Here is a 21,786-nt window from a genome sequence, read left to right on the forward strand (position 1 = left end):
TTTTTGGCCAATTTCATATCGATCGATCCATTGATATGAATTAAAGTGGTGAAAAAGTAAAGCAAGAAAGAACGCTATCTCTTGGCGTATACCCGCACCAAGACAGTGAGTTTGAAAAGACTGCATCTGCTCGGAATGAATGGAATTGACTGGTTCAAATTGCAATTAATTGGCCTTGATTTTGATTCTGATTGATTTGTGTTGGCTGATTTATGGTCGGTTTCAGTCAATTCTGGGATCAAGGGAATTGTAATTGATAGAGATTTATCCTATACCCGATTCCATGTTTCTAAACTTCAATCATGGAGGATGGTGATGCTTAAATCATCTTTTAAGTTTAGGTCTGAGTGTGAAGCTTAAGTGAATTGTTATTGGTATTGTTCTATCTTTGTGGGGCTCATCATCTATGGTTTACATCTATATATATTTTGTACAAGCGTTTATATTTTTATTTTTTTCTTCTTTCTGGAGTAAGGGTTGGGGGAGATTTTAAAAGCGGGATCAGTCCCAAGAAACCCAAAGTTGGCCATTTGACATTCTTGTCTCGAGCTACTCTCCTGTGAAAGAATAAACAAGGAAGAGTAATACAAAGAGCTATAAAGGAAAGTAGGCACATAATGATTTGAACCATATATGATCAGTTAAGACGGTAAAATATCATATCTCAAAACACTAAAGCATGCCATAGTAAGAGACTTAAAACACTAAGGCTGTTTGGTAGCCACGAGAAGAAAAGAAAAGAAAAGAAAAGAAAAGAAAAGAAAAAAGATACAATTTTTGTACTTTTTTCTTTGGGTTAAGAATTTTTCTTTGCACTTGATATGTCTTCACCATGAGTAGATTTTCCTTTTCAAATTCAAAATTCCCCTTGGGAATTGTAAAATTTTCTTTTGCTCTCCTAAAAATTTTCCTGCCAAAAACACAAGAAAACATGAGAAAATATGAAAACATTATAAGACAAAAAATGAATGATTACACAATGATTTCCTATGTGTCTATCTCTTTCTTAAAATTCAATTTTTTTCTTTTCTTCTCTCGGTAACCAAACATACATACTCTTTTCTTTTCTTTAAAAGAAAAAAGAATCTAGAAAAGAAAAGAAAAGAAAAAAGAATCTAGAAAAGAAAAGAAAAGAAAATGAAAGAAAATGAAAGAGAAGAAAAGAGAAGATTTATGGTGAGAAAATAAAAAGAGTATGTATATTTGGTTACCTAGAGAAGAAAAGAAAATAAAATTAAAAATTTTAAAAAAAATTGAATTTAAAAAAATTTTACAATTCCCAAGGGGAATTTTGAATTTGAAAAGGAGAATCTTCTCTTGGATGAAGACATACCAAGTGCAAAGAAAAATTCTTAACCCAAAGAAAAAAGTACAAAAAGTGTAATTTTTTCTTTTCTTCTCTTTCATTCTCTTAGCTACCAAACATAGCCTAAAACATGCCATAGAAAGAGCTTTAAAAACCTCTATTGAATCAGAGGTATCTACTTCTTTCTTAATCCAAACATCTATCCAGAAAGACCAAACGCAGAAGTTGTTTCTTGCTTGTACCAAAGGCAAAAGTTGTTTCTTTCTTCTAATCAAGCAAATGAAGCTTTCTCTTTTCCAACCGTGGATGAAAATGGCTATCCATTTTCCTCCCATGGAGAGAGGAAAGAAAAGGGAAGAAGGAAGATGTCAAAAGTCATTGATCACTCTCACCAACCGAGGTTTAGTATTCAGTTCTTCTTTCACCAAATCCTTTGCACATCAGTAGCTCAATTTGTATATGTTGAGTGAGTTCATACAAAATCTATATCCTTTCATTAAAAGGGATGGTAAGAAAGAGTCTTCATATATATCCTTTTAAGATTGGAGAAAATTTTCCTATAACGTGGGAGAAGTGTTCACCCAAATTTTCCACTTTATGTCCATCTTATGGCCAAAGATGTGTAAGTTGAGTATTGAACTCTAGAGCAAGGTTGGTATTGGGAACATGATTGATCAAGGCCGATACTAATCTGATATTGATTTTGTCAGACAAGATTGGATAAAAATACCCTACTTTTAATTTAAAAATCATTTTTAGACTATTTTACCCTTTGTCCACACCGATCCACCGATACAGTATCTACCAAGAATCAGGATTGGTCAAGGTTGATTCCAATCTGATTTGACCGATCCATTTTTTGCCGTTCTCTATACATACAAGAGTCGAAATTGCAACAGCACCCTCCAAGTGGCTGAAATCGGTGACCTACTTAGAAAACCTATCTAACTGGGGCCAATTTAGAAAAAATTTGCCAAAGGTAATTTTAGTCTTATCTCTCATATGTGGAACAATAGAATGCGAAAATCAACTAAATTGTGAGCCATATAATTGAGATAGATCATGAAACTCCCGAGCTGGTGGTCCATATGATCAACGATTTAAGTAATTAAAATAAGCCATCTTTGTGGCTTTAACACGATGGATCATTTAGGAAAACCTCTACACATGGGACCATTTAAAAGAATTTTTCCCACTTTAGAGAGTTAATTTTGTTTGATATATACTAGTTGTACTATAGGAGTAACAGTTTAAGAAATGAGGAAAACCTTGTAAATCTGCCGCAGGGGATGAAGGAGCGAGGCCTTCTAGAGTGGAGGAGAGTGGTCTGATCTCCCTGAGCACTTCTGAAATCTGAACTCAATTGGGGGATTCACAGCTCTGCCTTGCTATAGATAATTAGATACCCATCGGATATCATCACGTTTTCTATTGTTACTCTCATGTGAAGGCCCATGATGTTCTTCCACGCCAGGCCACAGATATATATGGGCTTCTAAGCTTGTGGGCTGGGTTAGGCATAAGGAAGCATGACCGATCTATTTTCAGGATCAGTATTCCAGCTGGGGGCCTGCCTAGTGGCGGGCTCGACCTGACCATGAGTTTCGTCGGTCGTGGGATCCACATGGTTAGGTATGAAAGAGTGTTAGTGTAAGTCTACCGCATCAGGATACGAGAGATCGTGGGAAAATATCCCCACATCATCGACGTGAGGATCTTTTCTCATAATGGCAGATGATTCTCTAAGCAAGCGGCAAAGGGGAGCACACCAATAAAGTGCGGTAAAACGGTATCATATATGAGAAGGTAGTATGGTCAGTTCATGTGAAAATGAGAGAGAGGAGAGATAGAGGTACCACCATACCAAACTCCGGGAGAACCTTTTCCTTTATTTATAAATTACGATATTGGTTTCAAGTGGACCTACTATGAACCAATTTCTCATGCTCATGGAAGAATAGAATTGGTTCAATCGACAATAATTGAAAATTATTCTTCGTTTTACTTTTCTAGGATAGATTGAGGCTACAAAACATGGAAATATTTCATTCCAATAATTGCTTAACTATAGACATAGACTCACTAGGCATCTCTATCAATTCCCAAAAATACAAAAGGTTTGGATAGCAATCTTTATTGAAATTAAGGGAGAAATGACTCTCTTGAGGAGTGTGAGGGCTGCACCTAGACACATAGGGGTGATGCTTACCTATTTATACTTTCACATATATTCCCATTAGCCCCGCACTAATTAATCATAAAACTTTTCCCCAATAATTCAGTGTTTTTTACATTGGTGTATCTCAATATTCTTAAAAACTAGAAAAACTTCTCATAAAGTTCCTAATACCAAACAGAAAACAAATGATAGTGGTCCTCAATAGTTACCAGAAAGAGACGTGATTGTACCAAAAAAAAGGTGATGTGAAATTTGAGCATGCATGATCCACGTCTCTCCTCAATTATATATATTTAATTATTCCTCATTTTAAATATTTTAAGAGTTGTTTAATTAGGCAGTAGCACGATTCTTCCCATGCATGCTATGCAAAGGTCGGGAGAGAATAATCTAACCTAACCCTTTTGGAAATTGCGGAAGTCATGATATGATCAAACTAATTTTTGGATAGATAATTAAGTATCAATTACGTAAAAGGTAATTATCAAAAATAAATAAATAAATAACAATTAGGGAGAGCGCTTCTTATGCTGTCAGTGTGAGGAAAATCTCCCAAGACACTTCAATGGTGATGCGAAAAAATAGTATTACCTACATAAGATCACATGATCATAGAGGAGAGAGATTAAATTTAAAAAAACACACGCACACACATTTAAGATGGCATACAGTACATTGGTTGGTTGGAAAACTTTTTTTCTTTTTATTATTTATACATAATGGACCATATGGATCAATCATTTTTTGAATTCCATTGCCAAAACAATCATATGGTTTGGTGGGTTTGAAAAAAAAAATGTCTTTGTTTTCATATGAATTATCATCAATCATCAAAAGTTCTATATTTATATCAAAATTGAACAATTCATTGTGTCATGTGGTGTATTGCATTTTGCTTGAAACTTGCACATTAGTAAAAACCTATAAATTTGAAAACCAACTAAGCTGCCAAACATGAAAGTCCAAGGATGCTTGTCAATAGGAATTTAGATTCAAATCTAATCGCCCAGGGATCTTCACTTAATTTATTCACCCAAAAATTTTTCTTCACTTAAATGTACATGTGTTGGACATGTCAATATTACCCACTTACCAATGACCATAATAGAGCTTACCCTAGTAAATGTGAAATACCTCTATCCAGTGTCAAATAGACTATAAAAATGGATGTACTCTACCTATAAAATAAATAAATAAATGTAGTCTCTTTATCTCTCACTTTTTGACACTCTCCTTCCTCATATGTGAGCTCTATGACGATGAACCATAAGATGCCCCCTTTTGTGAACCACATTAGTTCAGGTCAGGATTCCATTACACATTGGAAATATGTAAATCTAAAGGTGTTAAAGCCTAAAAAGTTTGATTTCAGGTAAACGATTCTGTTTGGTTTGGTTTAGTTTAGTTTAGAGTGTGGTAAACAAAAATCAAAACTGAACCATTTTATTTAAAAATAAATAAAAATAAATAAATCAATCAAATTAGTGAAAAATCATTCATTAATCGGTTTTGGTTTCCCAATTTTTATTTCTCGAATAAAAATCCTCAGCAATTCCCATATCATGCAATAACCCCCTCCAAAGGTTGACACATGGACAAAGTTGAATGAATGGCTCAGATTAATCCTCCATTAAAACAACCCCAAACCAATGGTTCTCCAGCTTAAGGTATTCAATCCTGAGATCTCTCTCTGCCCTAACTCGCACGAAACCCCTGCTCTCTCTGTTACGTCCCTGTCCAGGATTCCCCTCTTTCCACCTTTATACTCTACTTAGCAATCCTAAATTTCAATCGTAAATTTAAAGACTAATCAACGAACCAAATGAAGAGGATGTGTGAAGTAGACGAACTTCAAGAACACTTATTTCCTCTTACGTACGAAAATCGATTCAGACGCAGACCAACACTTTCAAAGGAATATTTTCAAGTCTTCTAAAAGGAAACGTCACACTCTAACAGAAACAGAGGTCATAAATTACTACCAATTGATCACTTATGTCCGAAACTGAGTATTTAAGCAGAAAAAAAAATCAACTAAGACGAAGAAACATTATGCTTCTCCCCAGAAATTATAAATAATTCCAAAAACTAACATTGCATGACGAAAATGTGAACGTAAAACCCTAATAAACTTCACGAAAGTGCAAGAACAATCGACGACGAAAAATATAAGCAGAAATTTGAGAACTATAAAAACTAACCAACTCAAATCAATTGCCGTCGTACTCGAAAGCATTATAGTGAGTTAGGGCAGTGAGGGAGAGAGACGTAACACAAAGAGAGAGAGTGAGAGAGCAGGGAGCAGGGAGCTTCGTGCGAGTAACAGCAGAGAGAGGGAGAGATGTAACAGAGAGAGACAGAGAGATAAGAGGGAAGGGGAATGTGATAGAAATCTCTTTTAATTCAAAACTTGAACCGGTTCGGTTTGAATACCTGATACGGCTCGATTTAAACTGGAGAACAACTAGTTGGGATTGTTTCAATGGAAGATTAATCTGAGCCATTCATTCTGCTTTGTCCACATGTCGACCTCTACAAGGAGTATTGTACAGTATTGTACGATATGGGTATTGCCGAGGATTTTTATCCCTATTTCCCCCTTCTTTTTTTGGTAAATTCAGTTTCTATTTCTCAGTTTTAGATGGTCCGATCTCTATTTTGTTATTGTTTTGAGGTTATGAGTTCGTAATACTATCCTCAAACAGTTTGATGGTTCTAAATTCTAAGTGCAACTACCAAAATGTGGAGACTTGGTGTAAACAGTCTAGCCAGGTTAAATATAATCGATTTAATGATTTGTAGATCATTAAAATTGAACCAAACTATTTATTAAATGGCTGCACATTTTCAAGCATAGTTCAGTTTCACTAAACGGTTTCGATTTATATTTAACATCTTTTTGGACATCTCCTTCCCATTAGACCAATACCCCCAAAAGTGTTGAAAAAAATTTGACTGCTACCCGGGTTACAGCTAGTCCCTACTGGCAGCAAAAAAAATGGAATATTCACTTCCCCTTAGGGTTCACAAATACCCTTCTAGGTTACAGTATTTTCTAAAATGCTCTTTTATATTCCATTTCTTTGACTGCCACGGAGTTACTTGGCTGCAACCCGGACAACAGCTAAATTTCATCAAAAAGTGTCCATCTAGGAAAGCCTCGCCCCTTTTCCCCCTTTTTGGTATTAATAAACACTATGGGTTCAAGTAAACGTAATAGGATTGGGTGAATCAACTAATTTGAATTGAAATTGGTGGCATTCGATCCCAATTCTTATAACTTCTATGAACATTCCTTTCAATCTCCCCAGTTTCATGTTTTATACTCTTTTTCACGATTATTTCTTCTTTAGTATATAGTAAAATAGTGGAAAATCAATGAAACTATCTTTTGTGTGGATAAAAGCACAGTTCAAGGCTCGATTCCTCATATGTGTATCTACGATTTAAATGGAGACTATGTTGGTGGATTACTGAGCTAGTCTCCCCAAGAATTAGTTGAGATGCGCGTAAGCTGGCCAGAAACCTTGATTAAAAAAATATATATATATATATATATATATCTTTTATAGCAATACCATAGTTTATGAGTAAAAAATGACAGGTGATAGCAATATAGAGGTGTTGATAAGCTTAACAGAACGACCTAACTAATACCACTTGGCTATAAAATTTGGCTCACAAGTAGACCCTATCATTGTGTATCTTCCATGAATTTGAACTCAATGTAAATTTTTTAAACGGAACAAGGATGTAAAATATAGGAGCTGGGGATCACCTACCTAGTTCTATGGTCACTATGTCAACACGGTTGGTCTTTCTCCATCCTTATGTCTAAGAGTAGAAGCGCGCCTCCATATTAGGATCTTGTTTTCCCAATATTTTAAAAGGAGAAAGTTTTCATCCGCAACTCAGGAAGGTTTACCACACTATCATTCGGTTCATAAAATCTCTGCGGCTTTGTTTGGTTGCAAGGGGCATACAAAATATTTTATGTGAAGTGAATTTTTTTTTTCTTACAAGACAGATAAGTTTAAATGTTGATTGCAAGGGAAATATATTTTACATGTGAAAAAAAGTTTACTTGTACAATAAAATTTTCCTTTTTTATATCCCAAACCAAAATGTGAAGAAAAATTAAAACCCTACTCTCTCTCTCTCTCTCTCTCTCTCTCTCTCTCTCTCTCTCTCTCTCTCTCTCTCTCTCTCTCTCTCTCACCAGAAAAGCTTGCTTTCTCTAAAGAAGCTCAAAGGCAAAACAATGAGACTCACTTTCCTTCTCAACTTGTTGGTTTGCTCGTAACTAGGCTGTTTGTTCTCTTTCTTGGGATCGAGAAGAATTTAGAATCTCAAACCTGAAGGAGAGGACATTCTCAATCTCGATTGCGGCATTGCATTGATCCTCACTCGAAACTGTAAATATCATGTTTGATTTCCTTCTTCATTTGTTTCATTGGAATCAAAATGTGATCAATATTCAATGAGAGTCGAAAACCCTAGTCAAGGGATTCCTCGAAAAACCCTCTCGATATCCTTCTACACCCTCGTACAAGCATTTGAAACCGTGAGTCAAGGGATTCCCCTTCGCTATGACTTAAGAAAAACTTGATCCTAAGTACAGAGACATAAACGAATACAAGTTGGCAAATCATCAACCATATGATTGAATTAATTGAATGAATTAATTTGAATGTTATTTTATGCATACAATCGGAAAAAAAAATTTTTTTTTAAAATCTTTATAACGACCATTGTAGCCGTTATATATGCATAGTCACAGACAGGGATCAAAATCCTCTGTTTTTCTCATCCATGTTTTTCCTTGTTTTGCTACTTGCAGAACGCGACACGTGGACAATAAGGAGATCAACGGTCAAGATTGGGTGAGGATTATTACATCCGGTGCATTGGCCTTAAAATTGTCCACATGTCGCGTTCTGCAGATAGCAAAACAAGGAAAAACAAGGATGAGAAAAACAGAGAATTATTTTTCCATAGACAGACCCACAAGTAAGTAAAGTTCAAAGATTCGAAGATCAATCCTAAAAGAAAAACAAAAAAAAAATATATATATATATATATCTAAGATTCGAAGGATATCAATAGCCGTTCAAATTTGGAAAGGAGATTCGTTTATAAATTTTGAAGCCAGAAACCTGGAATCTTGGAAGCCACAATTTCACATATTAAAGAAAAAAGAATACTCTTTTCAGCCCTTCGAGGCGCAATGAGGTGGCCAGTGGCCCCCATCTCTAGATTCCATCAATTTCGTGATCAAACGGGTCCCACTGTAGAGATTCTTCACATACATAGGAACTTTGGTCAACGCTCAGCTTAGCACGTCGTCATAAACAAGTAATAAAAATCAGACAGTGGAAAATAAGGCGTATCTCTTGTCCATCATCTTCAATAAATCCTCACCTCTCATACCTAATGCTTAAACCCCTACTTTGCTAATCCTCCAGAATAGATGATTTTGTGGGGTGCGTGTACGCTCTACGCCCAAATACAGTTGTGTATGAAAAGACTAAGCTATCTCACGTGCATTGAAGATGCCTCCGTTTAGGCTTTCTTTGGTTCGTATATTTGCTCAATAACCAAGTAGGTTGATCGTACATTTTTTGCTCTTTATATTTTTTGGGAAGAACTATGCTTAATCGCATGACTCTTGTATCATTTTTTGTGTTTCACATGATGGGATCGTTATTCCACCCCTTCTCTAATCTAAACATAGGTCCACGTGATCAAATGGTATACTTTTCGCCCCTGCCCCTCCCTCTTTTCCTTTCACCTTTAATAAAATCAGGAAAGATGATTACATCCCAATTGGACGGAGAACCCAATCAAGAATGACCCAAAATCCATAAATGAAAGATGTAAATTTTGTAATAAAATCCAACGACTAATCTGTAAAGTAGTTGGCGTTGGATATGACTTTAGAAACATAATAAATTAGGTAAAGTAGTGTCTTAGCACAAAATTTACTTTGATCTTGTACTTCTCTCTTTTAATCTTTTTTCTCCTTTAACCTAACTCTGGCTCAGATCTCTCACTTGTACATGAGTTTTTAAGATAATCGGAGACGCTTGGATGGATATGATGAAAGACCATAGCGGATCATGGAATTTGCGGCTTTGTTGTAGGTACCTGATATTTTTCTAATGGACATTAGGAATCCACTTGGGTTTGTCACTTTCTTTCCACAGTGACTTTAATAATGAAGTTAACAGATCTTACTTCGTGTGATAGTTACCAATCCCGTCTCAAATAATATATATATATATATATATTTTGGTGAACCCTCTCAAATAATTCATACCTTATAAAACAATTTTATGTTAAAGTCTCAGCTCTCATAAATAGAAAAAAAAATTAATTGAGACAACCTTTGAGTGGGGAATGGGGAATGGGAATTCCTTTTTCACACTCATATAATGAGCCATGAGACTCACGTGGATACTTTCTTCTCATACAAAATATGAATCATACATAGAAAAAAAAAAAAAAAAAAAAAAGATGTATCCAATGTATAAGGCTTTCGCCTTTGCAAGGACTGGGTAGAGTCATAATGCACAAAGTCTTACTCCCACTTCACTCTTGACTAGAATTTATATTTACAAGATCGTAATAGAACAACCTTATCACTGCGTCATGGTCTACCCTCGAAATATTGATATCATATTAATTAAGACTGATACCAATAGTTGATATTATTAATACCGTATCAGTGTGACAGCTTGGAATAAGCACTGTTCAAAAAATGAAATTTTGAAAAAAAAAAATGAGGCTAATATAGTGGAGCCGATACAAATCCAAATACCAATATGGATATGTAAAACCATACCGCCCTAGAACTCCATATATCGCATTCTCATTAGTGCAATTTTCACTCTAGTATCGTAGAAACTTCGACCTTTATAATCAGAAAGAGAAAGAGAAAGAAAAAAATAAATCCATGAGAACCAAGGAATTAGGGGATGGTATCAGTATCTGTTGATACTGATCTAAATCAGATCGGATCAGTGAGTATTGGTCAATTTGCCCCTACTTTTTTTTCAAAAGTACTAAATTTTTCCTATTTTACCCCTTAAATGATATGGATCACCGATTTGGATAGGTCAAGGTTCAGGGATCGATCTCAGCCGATACCAATCCAATATGAGACCGATACTTGAAAGCGTGATGAGAACTGAGAACCAGATTATCACTATCACATCTGGTGCATAGTGATCAATCATTTGATGGGTTCCATTTGGAAGATGAACATAAAATCCAATCTATGGCATATTTTTAGAATTCAAAAGTGAATATGATGAATAGATATCAATTAAAGGTAACTTTATAAATTTATAGGAGATGAACAAATCCTTTTTATCTAAAAAAAAAATATCCTCACCTTCTTTTTTTTTTTCATATATATATATTTTATTTGAGACTGGGAAAATTAAGAATTACAGAGACCAAAGGTTTTTACAATTATTTGTGGAAATTAAAGCATTAGCATCTAAGACTCTATCAAAGAAAAATGAAAAATATAGAAAGAAGTGGCTGGTAGTGATAGGGTCAAATGTGCTCCCCTGCTCTCTTCCCTGCTCTTAAGGGAGTTGACGAGATAGGAGTTTCATCAGAAGAAGTTTTTATGTTGCCCAATGGACCCCAACCTCGGTACTGCAAGTACAGGGTTTGTTCTTAAGAAAGCTATTGTTTTCCAAAACTGCAAGTTAGCTCTCCCGAGATTATTAGAGTCTTCAATCTTTCGTCGTTTCCCTTTTTTCTGCAATGGCCCAGCAGGGTTCACCTAAAAGGTACAAACCAACAAATCTTCCCTATGGCCCCGTTATATCTGGTTCTCTACGATAAGCAGACTTGATAGACACCATGGTTGAGTGGTTTTTTAAGTCCTTCATCTGTGTCTTCTTATTACCTGTGAGCAGTTTTGTTGTGTTTGGTTCTTCTTCTTGTTTCCCATATCACTTTTCCAGACAGAAAACCAATCCAACATTCCAACAGAAAACAGATAGGTTCTGGGAGTTTGATGAGAAATCCAATAGTTGGGTTGAAGTGGGTTTACCTTTCGATTTGGTTTCTTGCATCAATGGGAACTGTACTCAAGTGGGTTCTATTTCTCAGCCAAGGAAGAAAGAAGATCTATTGGAAGAAGGATTTGATGCTCCTGGACAAAGGGAGAATTCAAAAACCATGTCTAATGAGAGAAAGTTAGAAGAGAAGAGTTCTGATCAGGTCTTTTTGCCTGAGAGAAGGAGAATTTCACTGACTAAGATGTCTGAAACATCTATTTGGGTTACAGGAGAAAGTGGTTCCACATATGAAAGGTTCTGGAATGGTGTGCAGTGGGTAATTGCACCCCATGATTTACCAACATCTGCAGGTCCTGCAGTTTCAGTTTTTATTGTGAATCAGACTATCCTGGCTCTCTCTGAAGCAGGCAGTCTGTATCAGGTAGAGCTCTGTATCCACTGTTCCTCTTTAGATCACAAGGTGGTTTGGTGCTTCCAATTTCAGATATGGAACTATAATCATGGTAAACATCATTTTGATAAAATGTTTCCTCCTTTCTGTAAGTCGGAGAACCACACACTAGTTATTTGTAGACCTTACAAATGAACACTGATCTGTATATGCCTATTAATAAATAGTAAAGAATACCGAAGTCATTTTTTTTTCCAGATGCAACTCAGTGAAAGTTCACAGCCAATTTGGATTGAATGTACTCCTACACTTGAGCAAAATCCAAATACTATGGAAACAGAACCAAATTCTATCCTAATCAAGTCTGGGGTTGTTTCATATGACAAAGGGTGAGTAGATGTGGATTACTATACTTTGGTTGTTTATAGTTAATCCCTTGAACTTTGTTATTTCATGACCATGCAAACTCAAGTCCAACTGTAATAGAAACTCACCATTCTAAAGCATAGTGGCATCTTTCTATCATGATTTCACTTCAGGAAAGTTTACTTTTCCACAATGGATGGATCATTGTTGGAACTTAGTGAAGTTGAGCCTTGGAGGTAAGAATATTATTTATTACTGCAAAATTTTAATTGAATCTATTCAAAAACAGAGTCCAGGGGCTGCTTAGATTTGAAATGATTTTGGTGAGCAGGTGGATATATCATGGCAGACCCCCTGGTGCAGATGTTGCTGCCATAGCTGATGCTGCCACCATTAGACCAGATGTAGTATTTACAGTGAGGTAGATCCCCTTCATACAATCAATTCTTGGTAAAGAAAGACTACTGATGGAGAACTTATTAGATTCGCATCTATATAGAAGTAACAAATTCATTCATTTTTTTTTTGGGTGAATAAATTCATTTTATTTTATGACACATAGCATGATTTCTTTCTCATTTGGAAAATCAAAATGGATGCTAAACGCAAAATCTTTCAGTGCAGTTCCATGGGGGATCTTTATGAACTAGATAGGAACTCAAAGCCATCATGGAAAAAACATATATGGAGCAAAAGATTCAAGAAAGAAATAACCTTGACACCATCAGCGGGGTGTATTATGCATGGCTTGATCGGAACTCATTCTATTTCCTTGTTCCTTTTAACTAAGGTATTATTCTGAACCATCATTTATATGAATGAATAGCCACTGCAGGAACATAAAATAACCACAAAGGAACGATTACATAACTCTATAACTTGTACGAGGTAATGAATCTGATACCATTAGATATGATATCAAATAAATAACAATCCATAGATTTCCATAATTATCACCGACAAGGATTTCACTAGAGTCACTCTTCTAATTCGGCTCAACTCCATTTTGTCAAATGTGAAATGAAATGAAGTAAAATGGAATTGAAACAAAAATATAAAAGAAAATAATCAGTAGGATGTATTGATTTTGTTCTCCTTTTGGCTATTTTGACTTACTTGCATCGACTTATTCCACTTCGCCAATGAAAATTTTATTTTACTTCCCTACAGATCTAACCAAACGTGGCCTCAATGTTGGTACCTTGGGCATCCTTGCTATGAATGAACAATGTGAAGTGCACCATGGGACCTGTCCAGGATGTCCAATTTAAAATTTTTACTTGCTAAAATGCTTTATTTATTAATAGTATATATCCCGACCTTGCATTATGCTTGTCTTATAAGAGTTCATAGCTCTGCAGGATGGCAATCTGGTTGAAAGGCGGCTGCATCAAAGGAAGTGGGGATGGATAGTCCATGAAAGTCCAAAAAACCAACACCTGACATCTATCACACCAGTTGCACAAGATGAGTTAGATGAGAAGATATTCTCATTGTTCTTTACTACAGCTGTTGGATCCATTTTCGAATATCAACTTCCTAGAAATTCAGGTGACTGTCAATTTACACTTGTATAGAAAATAAACACTCATCTTTTATTATCTCTTTTTTTTTGGTGGTGGGGGTGGGGGGAAAGTTAGAAGAAAATTCATCTTGTTTTTCCAGATAATATGACCAGTTGTTCTGTTTTAAATGAATCATGCTGCCAAGGTTGCTTTTATTATTCTTATTAACTTTTTTGAGACCTAAAGCAACTTACTTCTTACTTCAATGTGATTAGGGTTCTATCTCGAAAAGCTCTAGTGTATATCTGGGAAAATTTGACTGTTTCTAGGCACATGATAGCTACTGTATAGTGTTTCTATTTACCTTTTTACCTACCATAACATGCTTTGTGGATATTACTGTGTGAGAGACAAAGTGCATCCTAAGCTGCACTAATGTGAAGCTTGTAAAGTAGCTTTGCTGATTCCTACATTTCTTTAATTTCCCTCATTTTCCCTCCTATATTCCTGTGTTTTTTCTTCCATTTTAACCAAACCCTATGACCAGGGAATGACATATTTTCTTAGTTACTAAACTACGGGTAGCTATAGTTAGTCCTAAGGATATCTCTTACTGTCGTATAGCTTCCTTAGTCTTCTGAAATTTAGAATTACCGACAGCTTTAATTATATTTCCTTCTTATAAAGCACTTATAAAGGGGTGAGCCTATGTCACACTATGATTGGTATCCTTTAATCTTTTTCTTTGGAAGTAGTTTTCCTTGTAGAAACACTATCCTACCTAAGCAGTTAACCCCATGCTTTCCATTCAGAGGAGGGTCTGTTTGAGGATGACAGGAAATCCCATGACCAGTTTACATGACCCAGATTTGAAATGGGTGATATATTTTGTCAAACATTTGACACTTTTCCATCTAATTTTTTGTGTCAAACACTTATGCTTCCTCTGCCTTAGACCTGTATGATACCTTTTGGTCTTTTGGTTACAAGCTTTTCTATAAGTGGATAAGAAACTTAACATCTTAGTCTAAATTGAATTAATGTTGTGGCCTTTGACTTGAACTTGAAAATACTTCAACATGCATAGCATTCCCATTCGATGACAGAAGATACTGATACGACTGCCAGTACCTCAGACTATTAATTATAAAGCACAATTTCTTTTGTTTCCTAACTTCACAAATATTTGAAATTTGATCATATTCATGGAGGGACAAGGACTACATTGCTTATAATTATCAATTTAGAAGCTAAGAGACAGAATTTATATATTGGATGGGACCGTCATATCTCACTCACCACTGTTCTTACCAGAAGTCACATGTGGCAACCCCAAAGTTCATCATTTTAAATTATGCGTGAAATGTGCATCCCAAAGATGATGGAAGTACTGTTTCTGATTTTCCATATGTTTTTCAATAGGAGTGAAAATGAACATAACTGTAATTTTATCTCAAAGAAACAGTGTAAGCCATATGTTAGAATTCTAGCATTCGGACCAAAGTTAACCAATAAAATAAAATAAAAAGAAGAAAGAAATGAATGTGACGATGATGTATTGGCTTCAAATATTTCCTAGTTTGATTTCTGACAACTCCCATTAGTGAAACATCTAGGCTACATTTCTGAAAACAAGCAAGCGAACTTTTGCCCTAATTGCAACTTTTCATGGAAAACAGGTGGTGCTCAGGGAAACCAAATGCCCGAGAAATGGGTAAATCACATGCATCCGCTGCATTCAAAAGCCGCAAGAGGTATTGCAGGTCTTCAGTGTCAAGTTGGAAGGATATTGTTCCCTCTGGATGATGGTAGACTAGCAGAGCTGCATTTATTTGGCATTGGTGGTGAAGGATCAGGCCCAACTCAACAGGTGAATGTGCGAAGAAAAGCATCATTTAAGTACAAATGGTCAATCCTAGAAGCTCCAGAAACAGAGGGATGGAATGCAGAGTACTGCACTGAAGAAAGGGGGCCCTCAAATTGCATCACAGGTATAAAAGATGGACCAAATGACTCTGGAATTGCAAGACCAACAAGAAGAAGGCGAAAGCTGAGTCAATCACATCAAAGTTACCTGGTCCCTCGTGCAACAGAAAACATTGGAGCTATGACTCCTGACAAAAATAACTTCCAGGTAGACATTACAAGGACAAATTTCCGCATGCGAGTAATGCACAAAGGGATGTCATTTTTTCTTGTGACAGACAGTGGGGAGACTTTTGAGCATCTGAATAATGAGAATGTATGGTTGTGGCTGAGACATGAGCATCCTACAATTATGAAAGGTGTTGTTGGAAACTACAATGGAAGTTTGTTTGTTGTTGACATAGTAGGGAACTTACTAATCAGAGAAAGAAGCAGCAATGAGCTAGCATGGATAAATTGTACTGCCATGAGAAAGGGTACCCAAGTGATCGGAGGTCCCCCATGGGATAAAATACCCGGTAAATCTTTGAAGGTTACAGCAGAAGATGCACTTTTCTTTGTGAGCAAAAATGGAAGATTACTTCAATTTACAGTAAGTTGAGAAACACTAAACTAAAGAGTATATCTACTGGAACAATAATTGCTAAAAATAATGATATAGTACTGCAAATTTTTGGAGGGTAAAAAGCATTTAATTTTAACATGAGGACAACCTTTCATTTAGCTTTATACTAACAAATTCTACTTACTATTTTAGGTTGCCTTGCGAAAATTCAAGTGGAAAAACTGCCGACACCCCCGAAATACCAGAGTTGCATGTATAGTTGATCAAGAAGTGCTCCGGACTAACATAGTTTTTGTCATTGGAAGGAATGGTCGGCTTTATCAGTATAACAAAGTGACTGAATTATGGCACGAGCATTATCAGTCCCCACATTTGGTTCTTTCAAGATCCCCTGGAACTTCTATGAGACCATCATCTTCATCACTAACCGGCTCCCTATTTATGGTTTCAGAAGATGGTGGACTTGTTGAATATCAATGGAACCCATTGGATGGATGGAGTTGGGTGGAACATGGAACACCATCTAAGAGTGTAAATTTGGTTAGTTCACCAGGGCCCTGCTTTGAAGGCAATGAATTGTTCCTTATAGGTTCAGATGGTGAAGTTTACCTCAGGTATATGGACCAAACAACATGGAAATGGAGAAACTATGGTTTCCCACCTACAGAGGAGGAAGTTGTTAGAGGTCAAACACTACCAGGAGAAAAAGATGTAAGAGATGATATTTGTGTTGATGAAGAAATTGTGGCTGGTTTCGAGAATAATGCAGAAGGTATATATGATCTCACCAAAAGCTGTGATGCTAAGGTATGTACATAGAAATCTCTTTATATGGGGCTGATCTCATTAGCAATCTGCGGATACAATATCTAAATCACTAATCTGTTATCTCTTTATCTTATGTAGGTAGCACCGATACGACCAATTCCATTTTCTGAGTATTCAGTGATTTTTGAGTTGCAAGATGGCAGAGTAAGCAATCAAATCCTGTTTGTAAACTTCTATAATTTCCTTAAGATGCTCAGAAGAAGTTGAAGTTCCATTTAAGTCTCATTAGATAACTTATCCAGGAATGAAATGGAAGATTCAACATGAAATGAAATAGACCCCTCCATCTTTTTCCAGATAAAAATCTTCAGATTATCATTTTTTCTGGTTTTTACCTGGAAGCAAACTGAACCTTGATAGAGTTGGAACATAAAATATGTGAACTTGCATAAAATCTCCTTGAAAGAAGTCAAAGAATCCTCACATCAGCTGATCAGTTAGTATTGACAAGAATTCTGATGCATAAAATTTGACATTACCATATCACTTTCTTTTACCCAAAATAACTGCTAACACCTCTATATGATGACAGTTGGCGGAATTGCTGCGAATAGATGACACACAATGGATATGGTCACGTATCATCGACACTCCGATGAGCCAGTGCATGGCAAGTTATGGATTAGCATTATGACATTAAATACAACTTCACAACATGAAAATGCAAGACTGAAGTATCAAATGTAGAGAGTTGATACAGCTGTACAAATCTTAGAAAAATTCTGAGCTCTTAGAAAATCCATCATAATTTCCCAGTACTTCTATCTCACCCCCCCACCCTTCTCCCTTTTCTGGTCATTGTAAAGAAGCAAAGGAGTCCATCAGTTCCTCAGCTGTACAGTCCAAGCATAAGATGTAACCCATGGATACAAAAATGAAATTTATGATGAATAAAATTGAATAGCAGGAAGTGTAGTTGTATCATGATCTTCAATGAATTTGAGTTCCATAATTTTCGGATCATCGATGACCAGGATTTCACACATAATGGCAGATCACTGGGGATTCATATTACTCAACCAGCTTGCTCTTTACTTGAGTTGGTTGGACAACCAGTAGTACTAATTGGTGCAAGCTTACAATTACTGTGAAAAAATTCATCTATTGGCAATCATAAGTTCGTGATTTTGCTTCTATTATCACTAGATCCAAAGAACCTTTCAGGTTTTCATGATTTATTCATTGACCATAGAATTTTGTTTACTCTTCATTCATGAGCCATTAACCATTCTATAAATAGGATGATCGAATAGATAAAATAATATCCTATATTTCTATATAATGATGTATAATTTTTCTTAAACAAGAGCATTTGGATCTTTTCATTTAAAAAAAAAAACTTGGATTATTATTGTCACAAAGGTCTGTTACTATTGAGAGGGAATATATATCTTGTGATTTTCTTAAACATGATCTTTCCTTGTTATATGGATAACTATATTAAAAAAAACAGCATTGAGCATAAAAATCTAAAGAAAATCTTCCTGTTTCACTTTGCAATCTGGTTGAATTATTATTATTTTCAATTTTTTTTTTTTGTCTTATTATTCACAATTGGATTAAATAAAAAAATGTAAACACGAATGGCTCAAATTTATCTTATGATTTTCAGAAACGTCCCTTCCACTGTTACATGGATAAAATTAACTTTTTCATAATTATAGCATTGAGCAATGTGGGGTGGAATGCCAAGCACGGTCAAAAGGAACGCAGAGAGGATCGGAGTTGGGATACAATTATTGGGAGTCTGGAAGAAGAGAGACTGTGAGGAGGATGAGAAAAAGTGTGAGAGGAGCATGACTCCCCATGGATCATTTTACTATTTCAGAAATCCGAAAAATACAATTTACATTTTTAGGGTAAGTCGGGAAATTACTCTATAATTGTAGGGTAAGAGATCGATGCCCGATCGCGTGGCCCCTACACTAGTGTGGGAGTCAATGAGAGTAGGGGTGTCAACAGCCGAGCCAGGCCAGTCTCGGTTGGACCTAATTGGGCTTGCCATTTAAAACCCTTGCACCATAAACGCCCATTGAAGTAAACGAGCCTAAGTTTGGGGGCATGGTATGGTTTGTAATCAAGCTGGTCAATGTCGGGCTTTAATCGAGCTACCTTATACCGGCCTTAAATGGGCTATAGACCTACTTAAGTCTAAATTGGCTATAATCGGTTTCTAATCATGTCTGCTCTAAAATCCTTTTTTAAGTGGATTAAATGTCCAGAAATCTTCCATTTGAACATAATAAAAGTCATCCAAAAACCCTCCACAGTTCATCATATATGAGAACATGGTTGTTTCTTACAAGAGAGAGAGAGAGAGAGAGAGAGAGAGAGAGATTATGACAATTACAACTTACAAAACATAACAAAATTAAACCAAATCCTATTACAAAGCAAAGAGTAAAAAAATCAAATCCTATTTCATCCACATGATACTTGGCACAATCCACATATTTAGAAACAAGAACATCCAAAATTCATCAAAAAAACCCTTCACTGTTCATCCCCCCATCAATTTATCAATCAAATATCCCTTTAAAAACCTGTTAGAAAACATCTCTTTTGCAAAAGTATCAACATGTATACCAAAATAAGTAAAGACTAAATCCTACCAAATGGATGAACATAGACTTAGAAAAAGCATGGGTGACTTACTGTTAAATTTTTACTGTTTGGGTAATTTACAGTGCCACCCCCTGGAGAATGACACTATTAGAGAGACACCCCAGTATAATACCAAATTACGCTGTATCCCCTAACGTCAGTCTCTGTTAAGTGAGATTTTGAAATGTCGATTTTACCTTTTTGATTAAAACACATAACCCATCCTATTTTATACAAATCCCTCAATACCCCTCACGTTCACCATGGTTTCGCAAAACCACTATCCTCCTGCTCCATTTCGAAAATTTTCTGAAATAATTTATTTTTCATCTCCTGAAGATCATGAAGAGTGTCCTCTGCAATGGTTAATTGAGAGTCTACATCTGAAGCATGTTTACGCTTCTCCTCATACATTTTAGTAAGTTACTTAGCCTCAAACTTAACAGCAGAAGCCCTTTTCGTGATTTCATTTAGTCGATCATTACATCTACTTTCTCTAACACAAGTTTCTGCATATTGCGGTTGAACAATTCATTTTTATTATCAAAGAGCAATTCAGAAAAACAAATCACAGATGTCCCAGCAAAAAACAAGCATCTTAAAACAAATCTTTCCGGTAATAGGACACCTGGGCCCACTAGCCCTCTTCCTAGAGGTCTGGTAGACGAGCTTTCCACCAGGGGTTTTGACGGGATTTGGTGGCATAGCTATGCCTTGGGGTAGGGAGGAAAGTAGATAATAGTCAGAAGGCTCAAACTCGAGATTTCCCAGTGAGCATGAAATTTTTTGTACATCACAGCTCATCAACTATGCTAAGTAGTTGTTGTTGGGTTTAGGACTAAGAGATGGTATATTAGGTATTTTATTTTTGAAAGGATATTTTGGTATTTAGAAAAAAATATACCAACTGATGTTAGCATTTAAAGTATATTTCTTAACAGAGACTAACGGCAAGGGATGTGAGTATAATTTGGTAATATACAAGGGTACCTCTCTAATAGTGGCATTCTCTAGGGGGTGGCGTAGTAAATTACCTTTATCGTTATTTTGAACGTTGTAAATCTTTATTGTTATTTTATTTTTTAAAATGTTATATTTCTTACTGTACAGGGCGACTACTGTATATACTTTACTGTTACTTTTTATTAGTAGTGGTAAAATATGTATTTTGGCAATTTTGAATGGGGTAGGGTTGGTTAGGTTAAAAGGCTCGATTCAAGTAGGCCTCTTATGTGAGTCAGGTCAGTCGGGCACCTAACGGGCTAGTAGCCTACACCGTAAACACCCATTTAAGCTAATAGCCTACACCGTAAACATCCATTTAAGCCTAGCACATTTATTAAAAGGTCTGGTCCAAGATGGACCTTAAGCTAGTCAGGTCTACCGATGTAGGTTCAGGATTGACACCCCTACATCAGAGCGCATATTGGGGTATCAACCTTTGAGAAGGGTGGATGGTCTGGGCATAGAGACCATGCGATCAGGCACCTTTTTTTTTTTTCGCAAAACAAGACCTTGCACGCCAAAGACCAGAACATCACAAATTCAGAAACAGGAAAGGCTAGATTAGTTGGTTCTTGAGCAGTAGAGAGATGCAGAAATTGGGCGATTTCAAGCTACCCCATTTCTTCAATTACCCACCTTACTTCACCTTGCAACCAGTTAAGGATACTCGAGAGAAGCAGATCCTACTCTGGAAGGAACTGATACTCGATTACTGCAGAACCAAGAAGATATTTGTGATTGGAGTCAATGAAGATTTCCCACTTTTCTCTAATTCGGCAATTGAAAGATCTCTCAGTCATGAAGCTCGAGATGTATTCCTTTCCGCCTTGGTTACAGATGGTCGTGCAGAGTGGATGGATAAAGGGCATAAGAAATGTTTGATTCTTTGGCTTCGTATTCAGGATTGGGCTGATTGTATTTTGAGGTTTGTGAAGGATAATGGGTTGGAAGATGGTGTTATGACGGTTGAGGAAATACGGTCTGGGATCGAGTCGCGTGGAACTGAGCTTCATGGGATGGACCGCATAGTGCTGATGCGGGCTTTGAAATTGCTAGAGCAGAAGGGTAAAGT

The 21,786-nt window shown here is 36.2% G+C and overlaps 2 protein-coding genes across 3 annotated transcripts in view; both read left to right on the top strand.

Moving 5' to 3' along the window:
- Positions 1-11,075: 11,075 nt before the first annotated feature.
- LOC122061364 lies at positions 11,076-18,029 on the top strand. Of its 2 annotated transcripts, none has more exons than XM_042624603.1 (10): positions 11,076-11,945; positions 12,174-12,304; positions 12,455-12,517; positions 12,613-12,702; positions 12,906-13,071; positions 13,643-13,832; positions 15,466-16,304; positions 16,470-17,084; positions 17,184-17,249; positions 17,638-18,029. In XM_042624603.1, the coding sequence occupies exons 1-10, from the start codon at positions 11,364-11,366 to the stop codon at positions 17,737-17,739; spliced, it is 2,844 nt and encodes a 947-aa protein (XP_042480537.1). In that variant the 5' UTR covers positions 11,076-11,363; the 3' UTR covers positions 17,740-18,029. The 2 variants fall into 2 exon arrangements, with proteins under 2 accessions (XP_042480537.1, XP_042480538.1); XM_042624604.1 differs by having other exon boundaries at positions 11,805-12,027.
- Positions 18,030-21,199: 3,170 nt separating this feature from the next.
- Positions 21,200-21,786, top strand: part of LOC122062161 (vacuolar protein sorting-associated protein 25) — a 9,319-nt gene continuing 8,732 nt past the window's right edge. Inside the window, exon 1 of the mRNA XM_042625860.1 lies at positions 21,200-21,779. Within this exon, the coding sequence (XP_042481794.1) occupies positions 21,302-21,779 (478 nt within the window). The 5' untranslated portion in view covers positions 21,200-21,301. The remainder of the gene's footprint in view (positions 21,780-21,786) is intronic.

The sequence above is a fragment of the Macadamia integrifolia genome, chromosome 14, assembly GCF_013358625.1.
Source record: "Macadamia integrifolia cultivar HAES 741 chromosome 14, SCU_Mint_v3, whole genome shotgun sequence".
Lineage (NCBI taxonomy): Eukaryota > Viridiplantae > Streptophyta > Magnoliopsida > Proteales > Proteaceae > Macadamia > Macadamia integrifolia.

Coding starts and splice junctions, on each gene's coding strand:
- LOC122061364 (XM_042624603.1), top strand. CDS start 11,364: ATGGTTGAGTGGTTTTTTAAGTCCTTCATCTGTGTCTTCTTATTACCT. Junction 13,072..13,642: donor CCTTGTTCCTTTTAACTAAG/GTATTATTCTGA, acceptor ATAGCTCTGCAG/GATGGCAATCTGGTTGAAAG. Junction 13,833..15,465: donor TCAACTTCCTAGAAATTCAG/GTGACTGTCAAT, acceptor CATGGAAAACAG/GTGGTGCTCAGGGAAACCAA.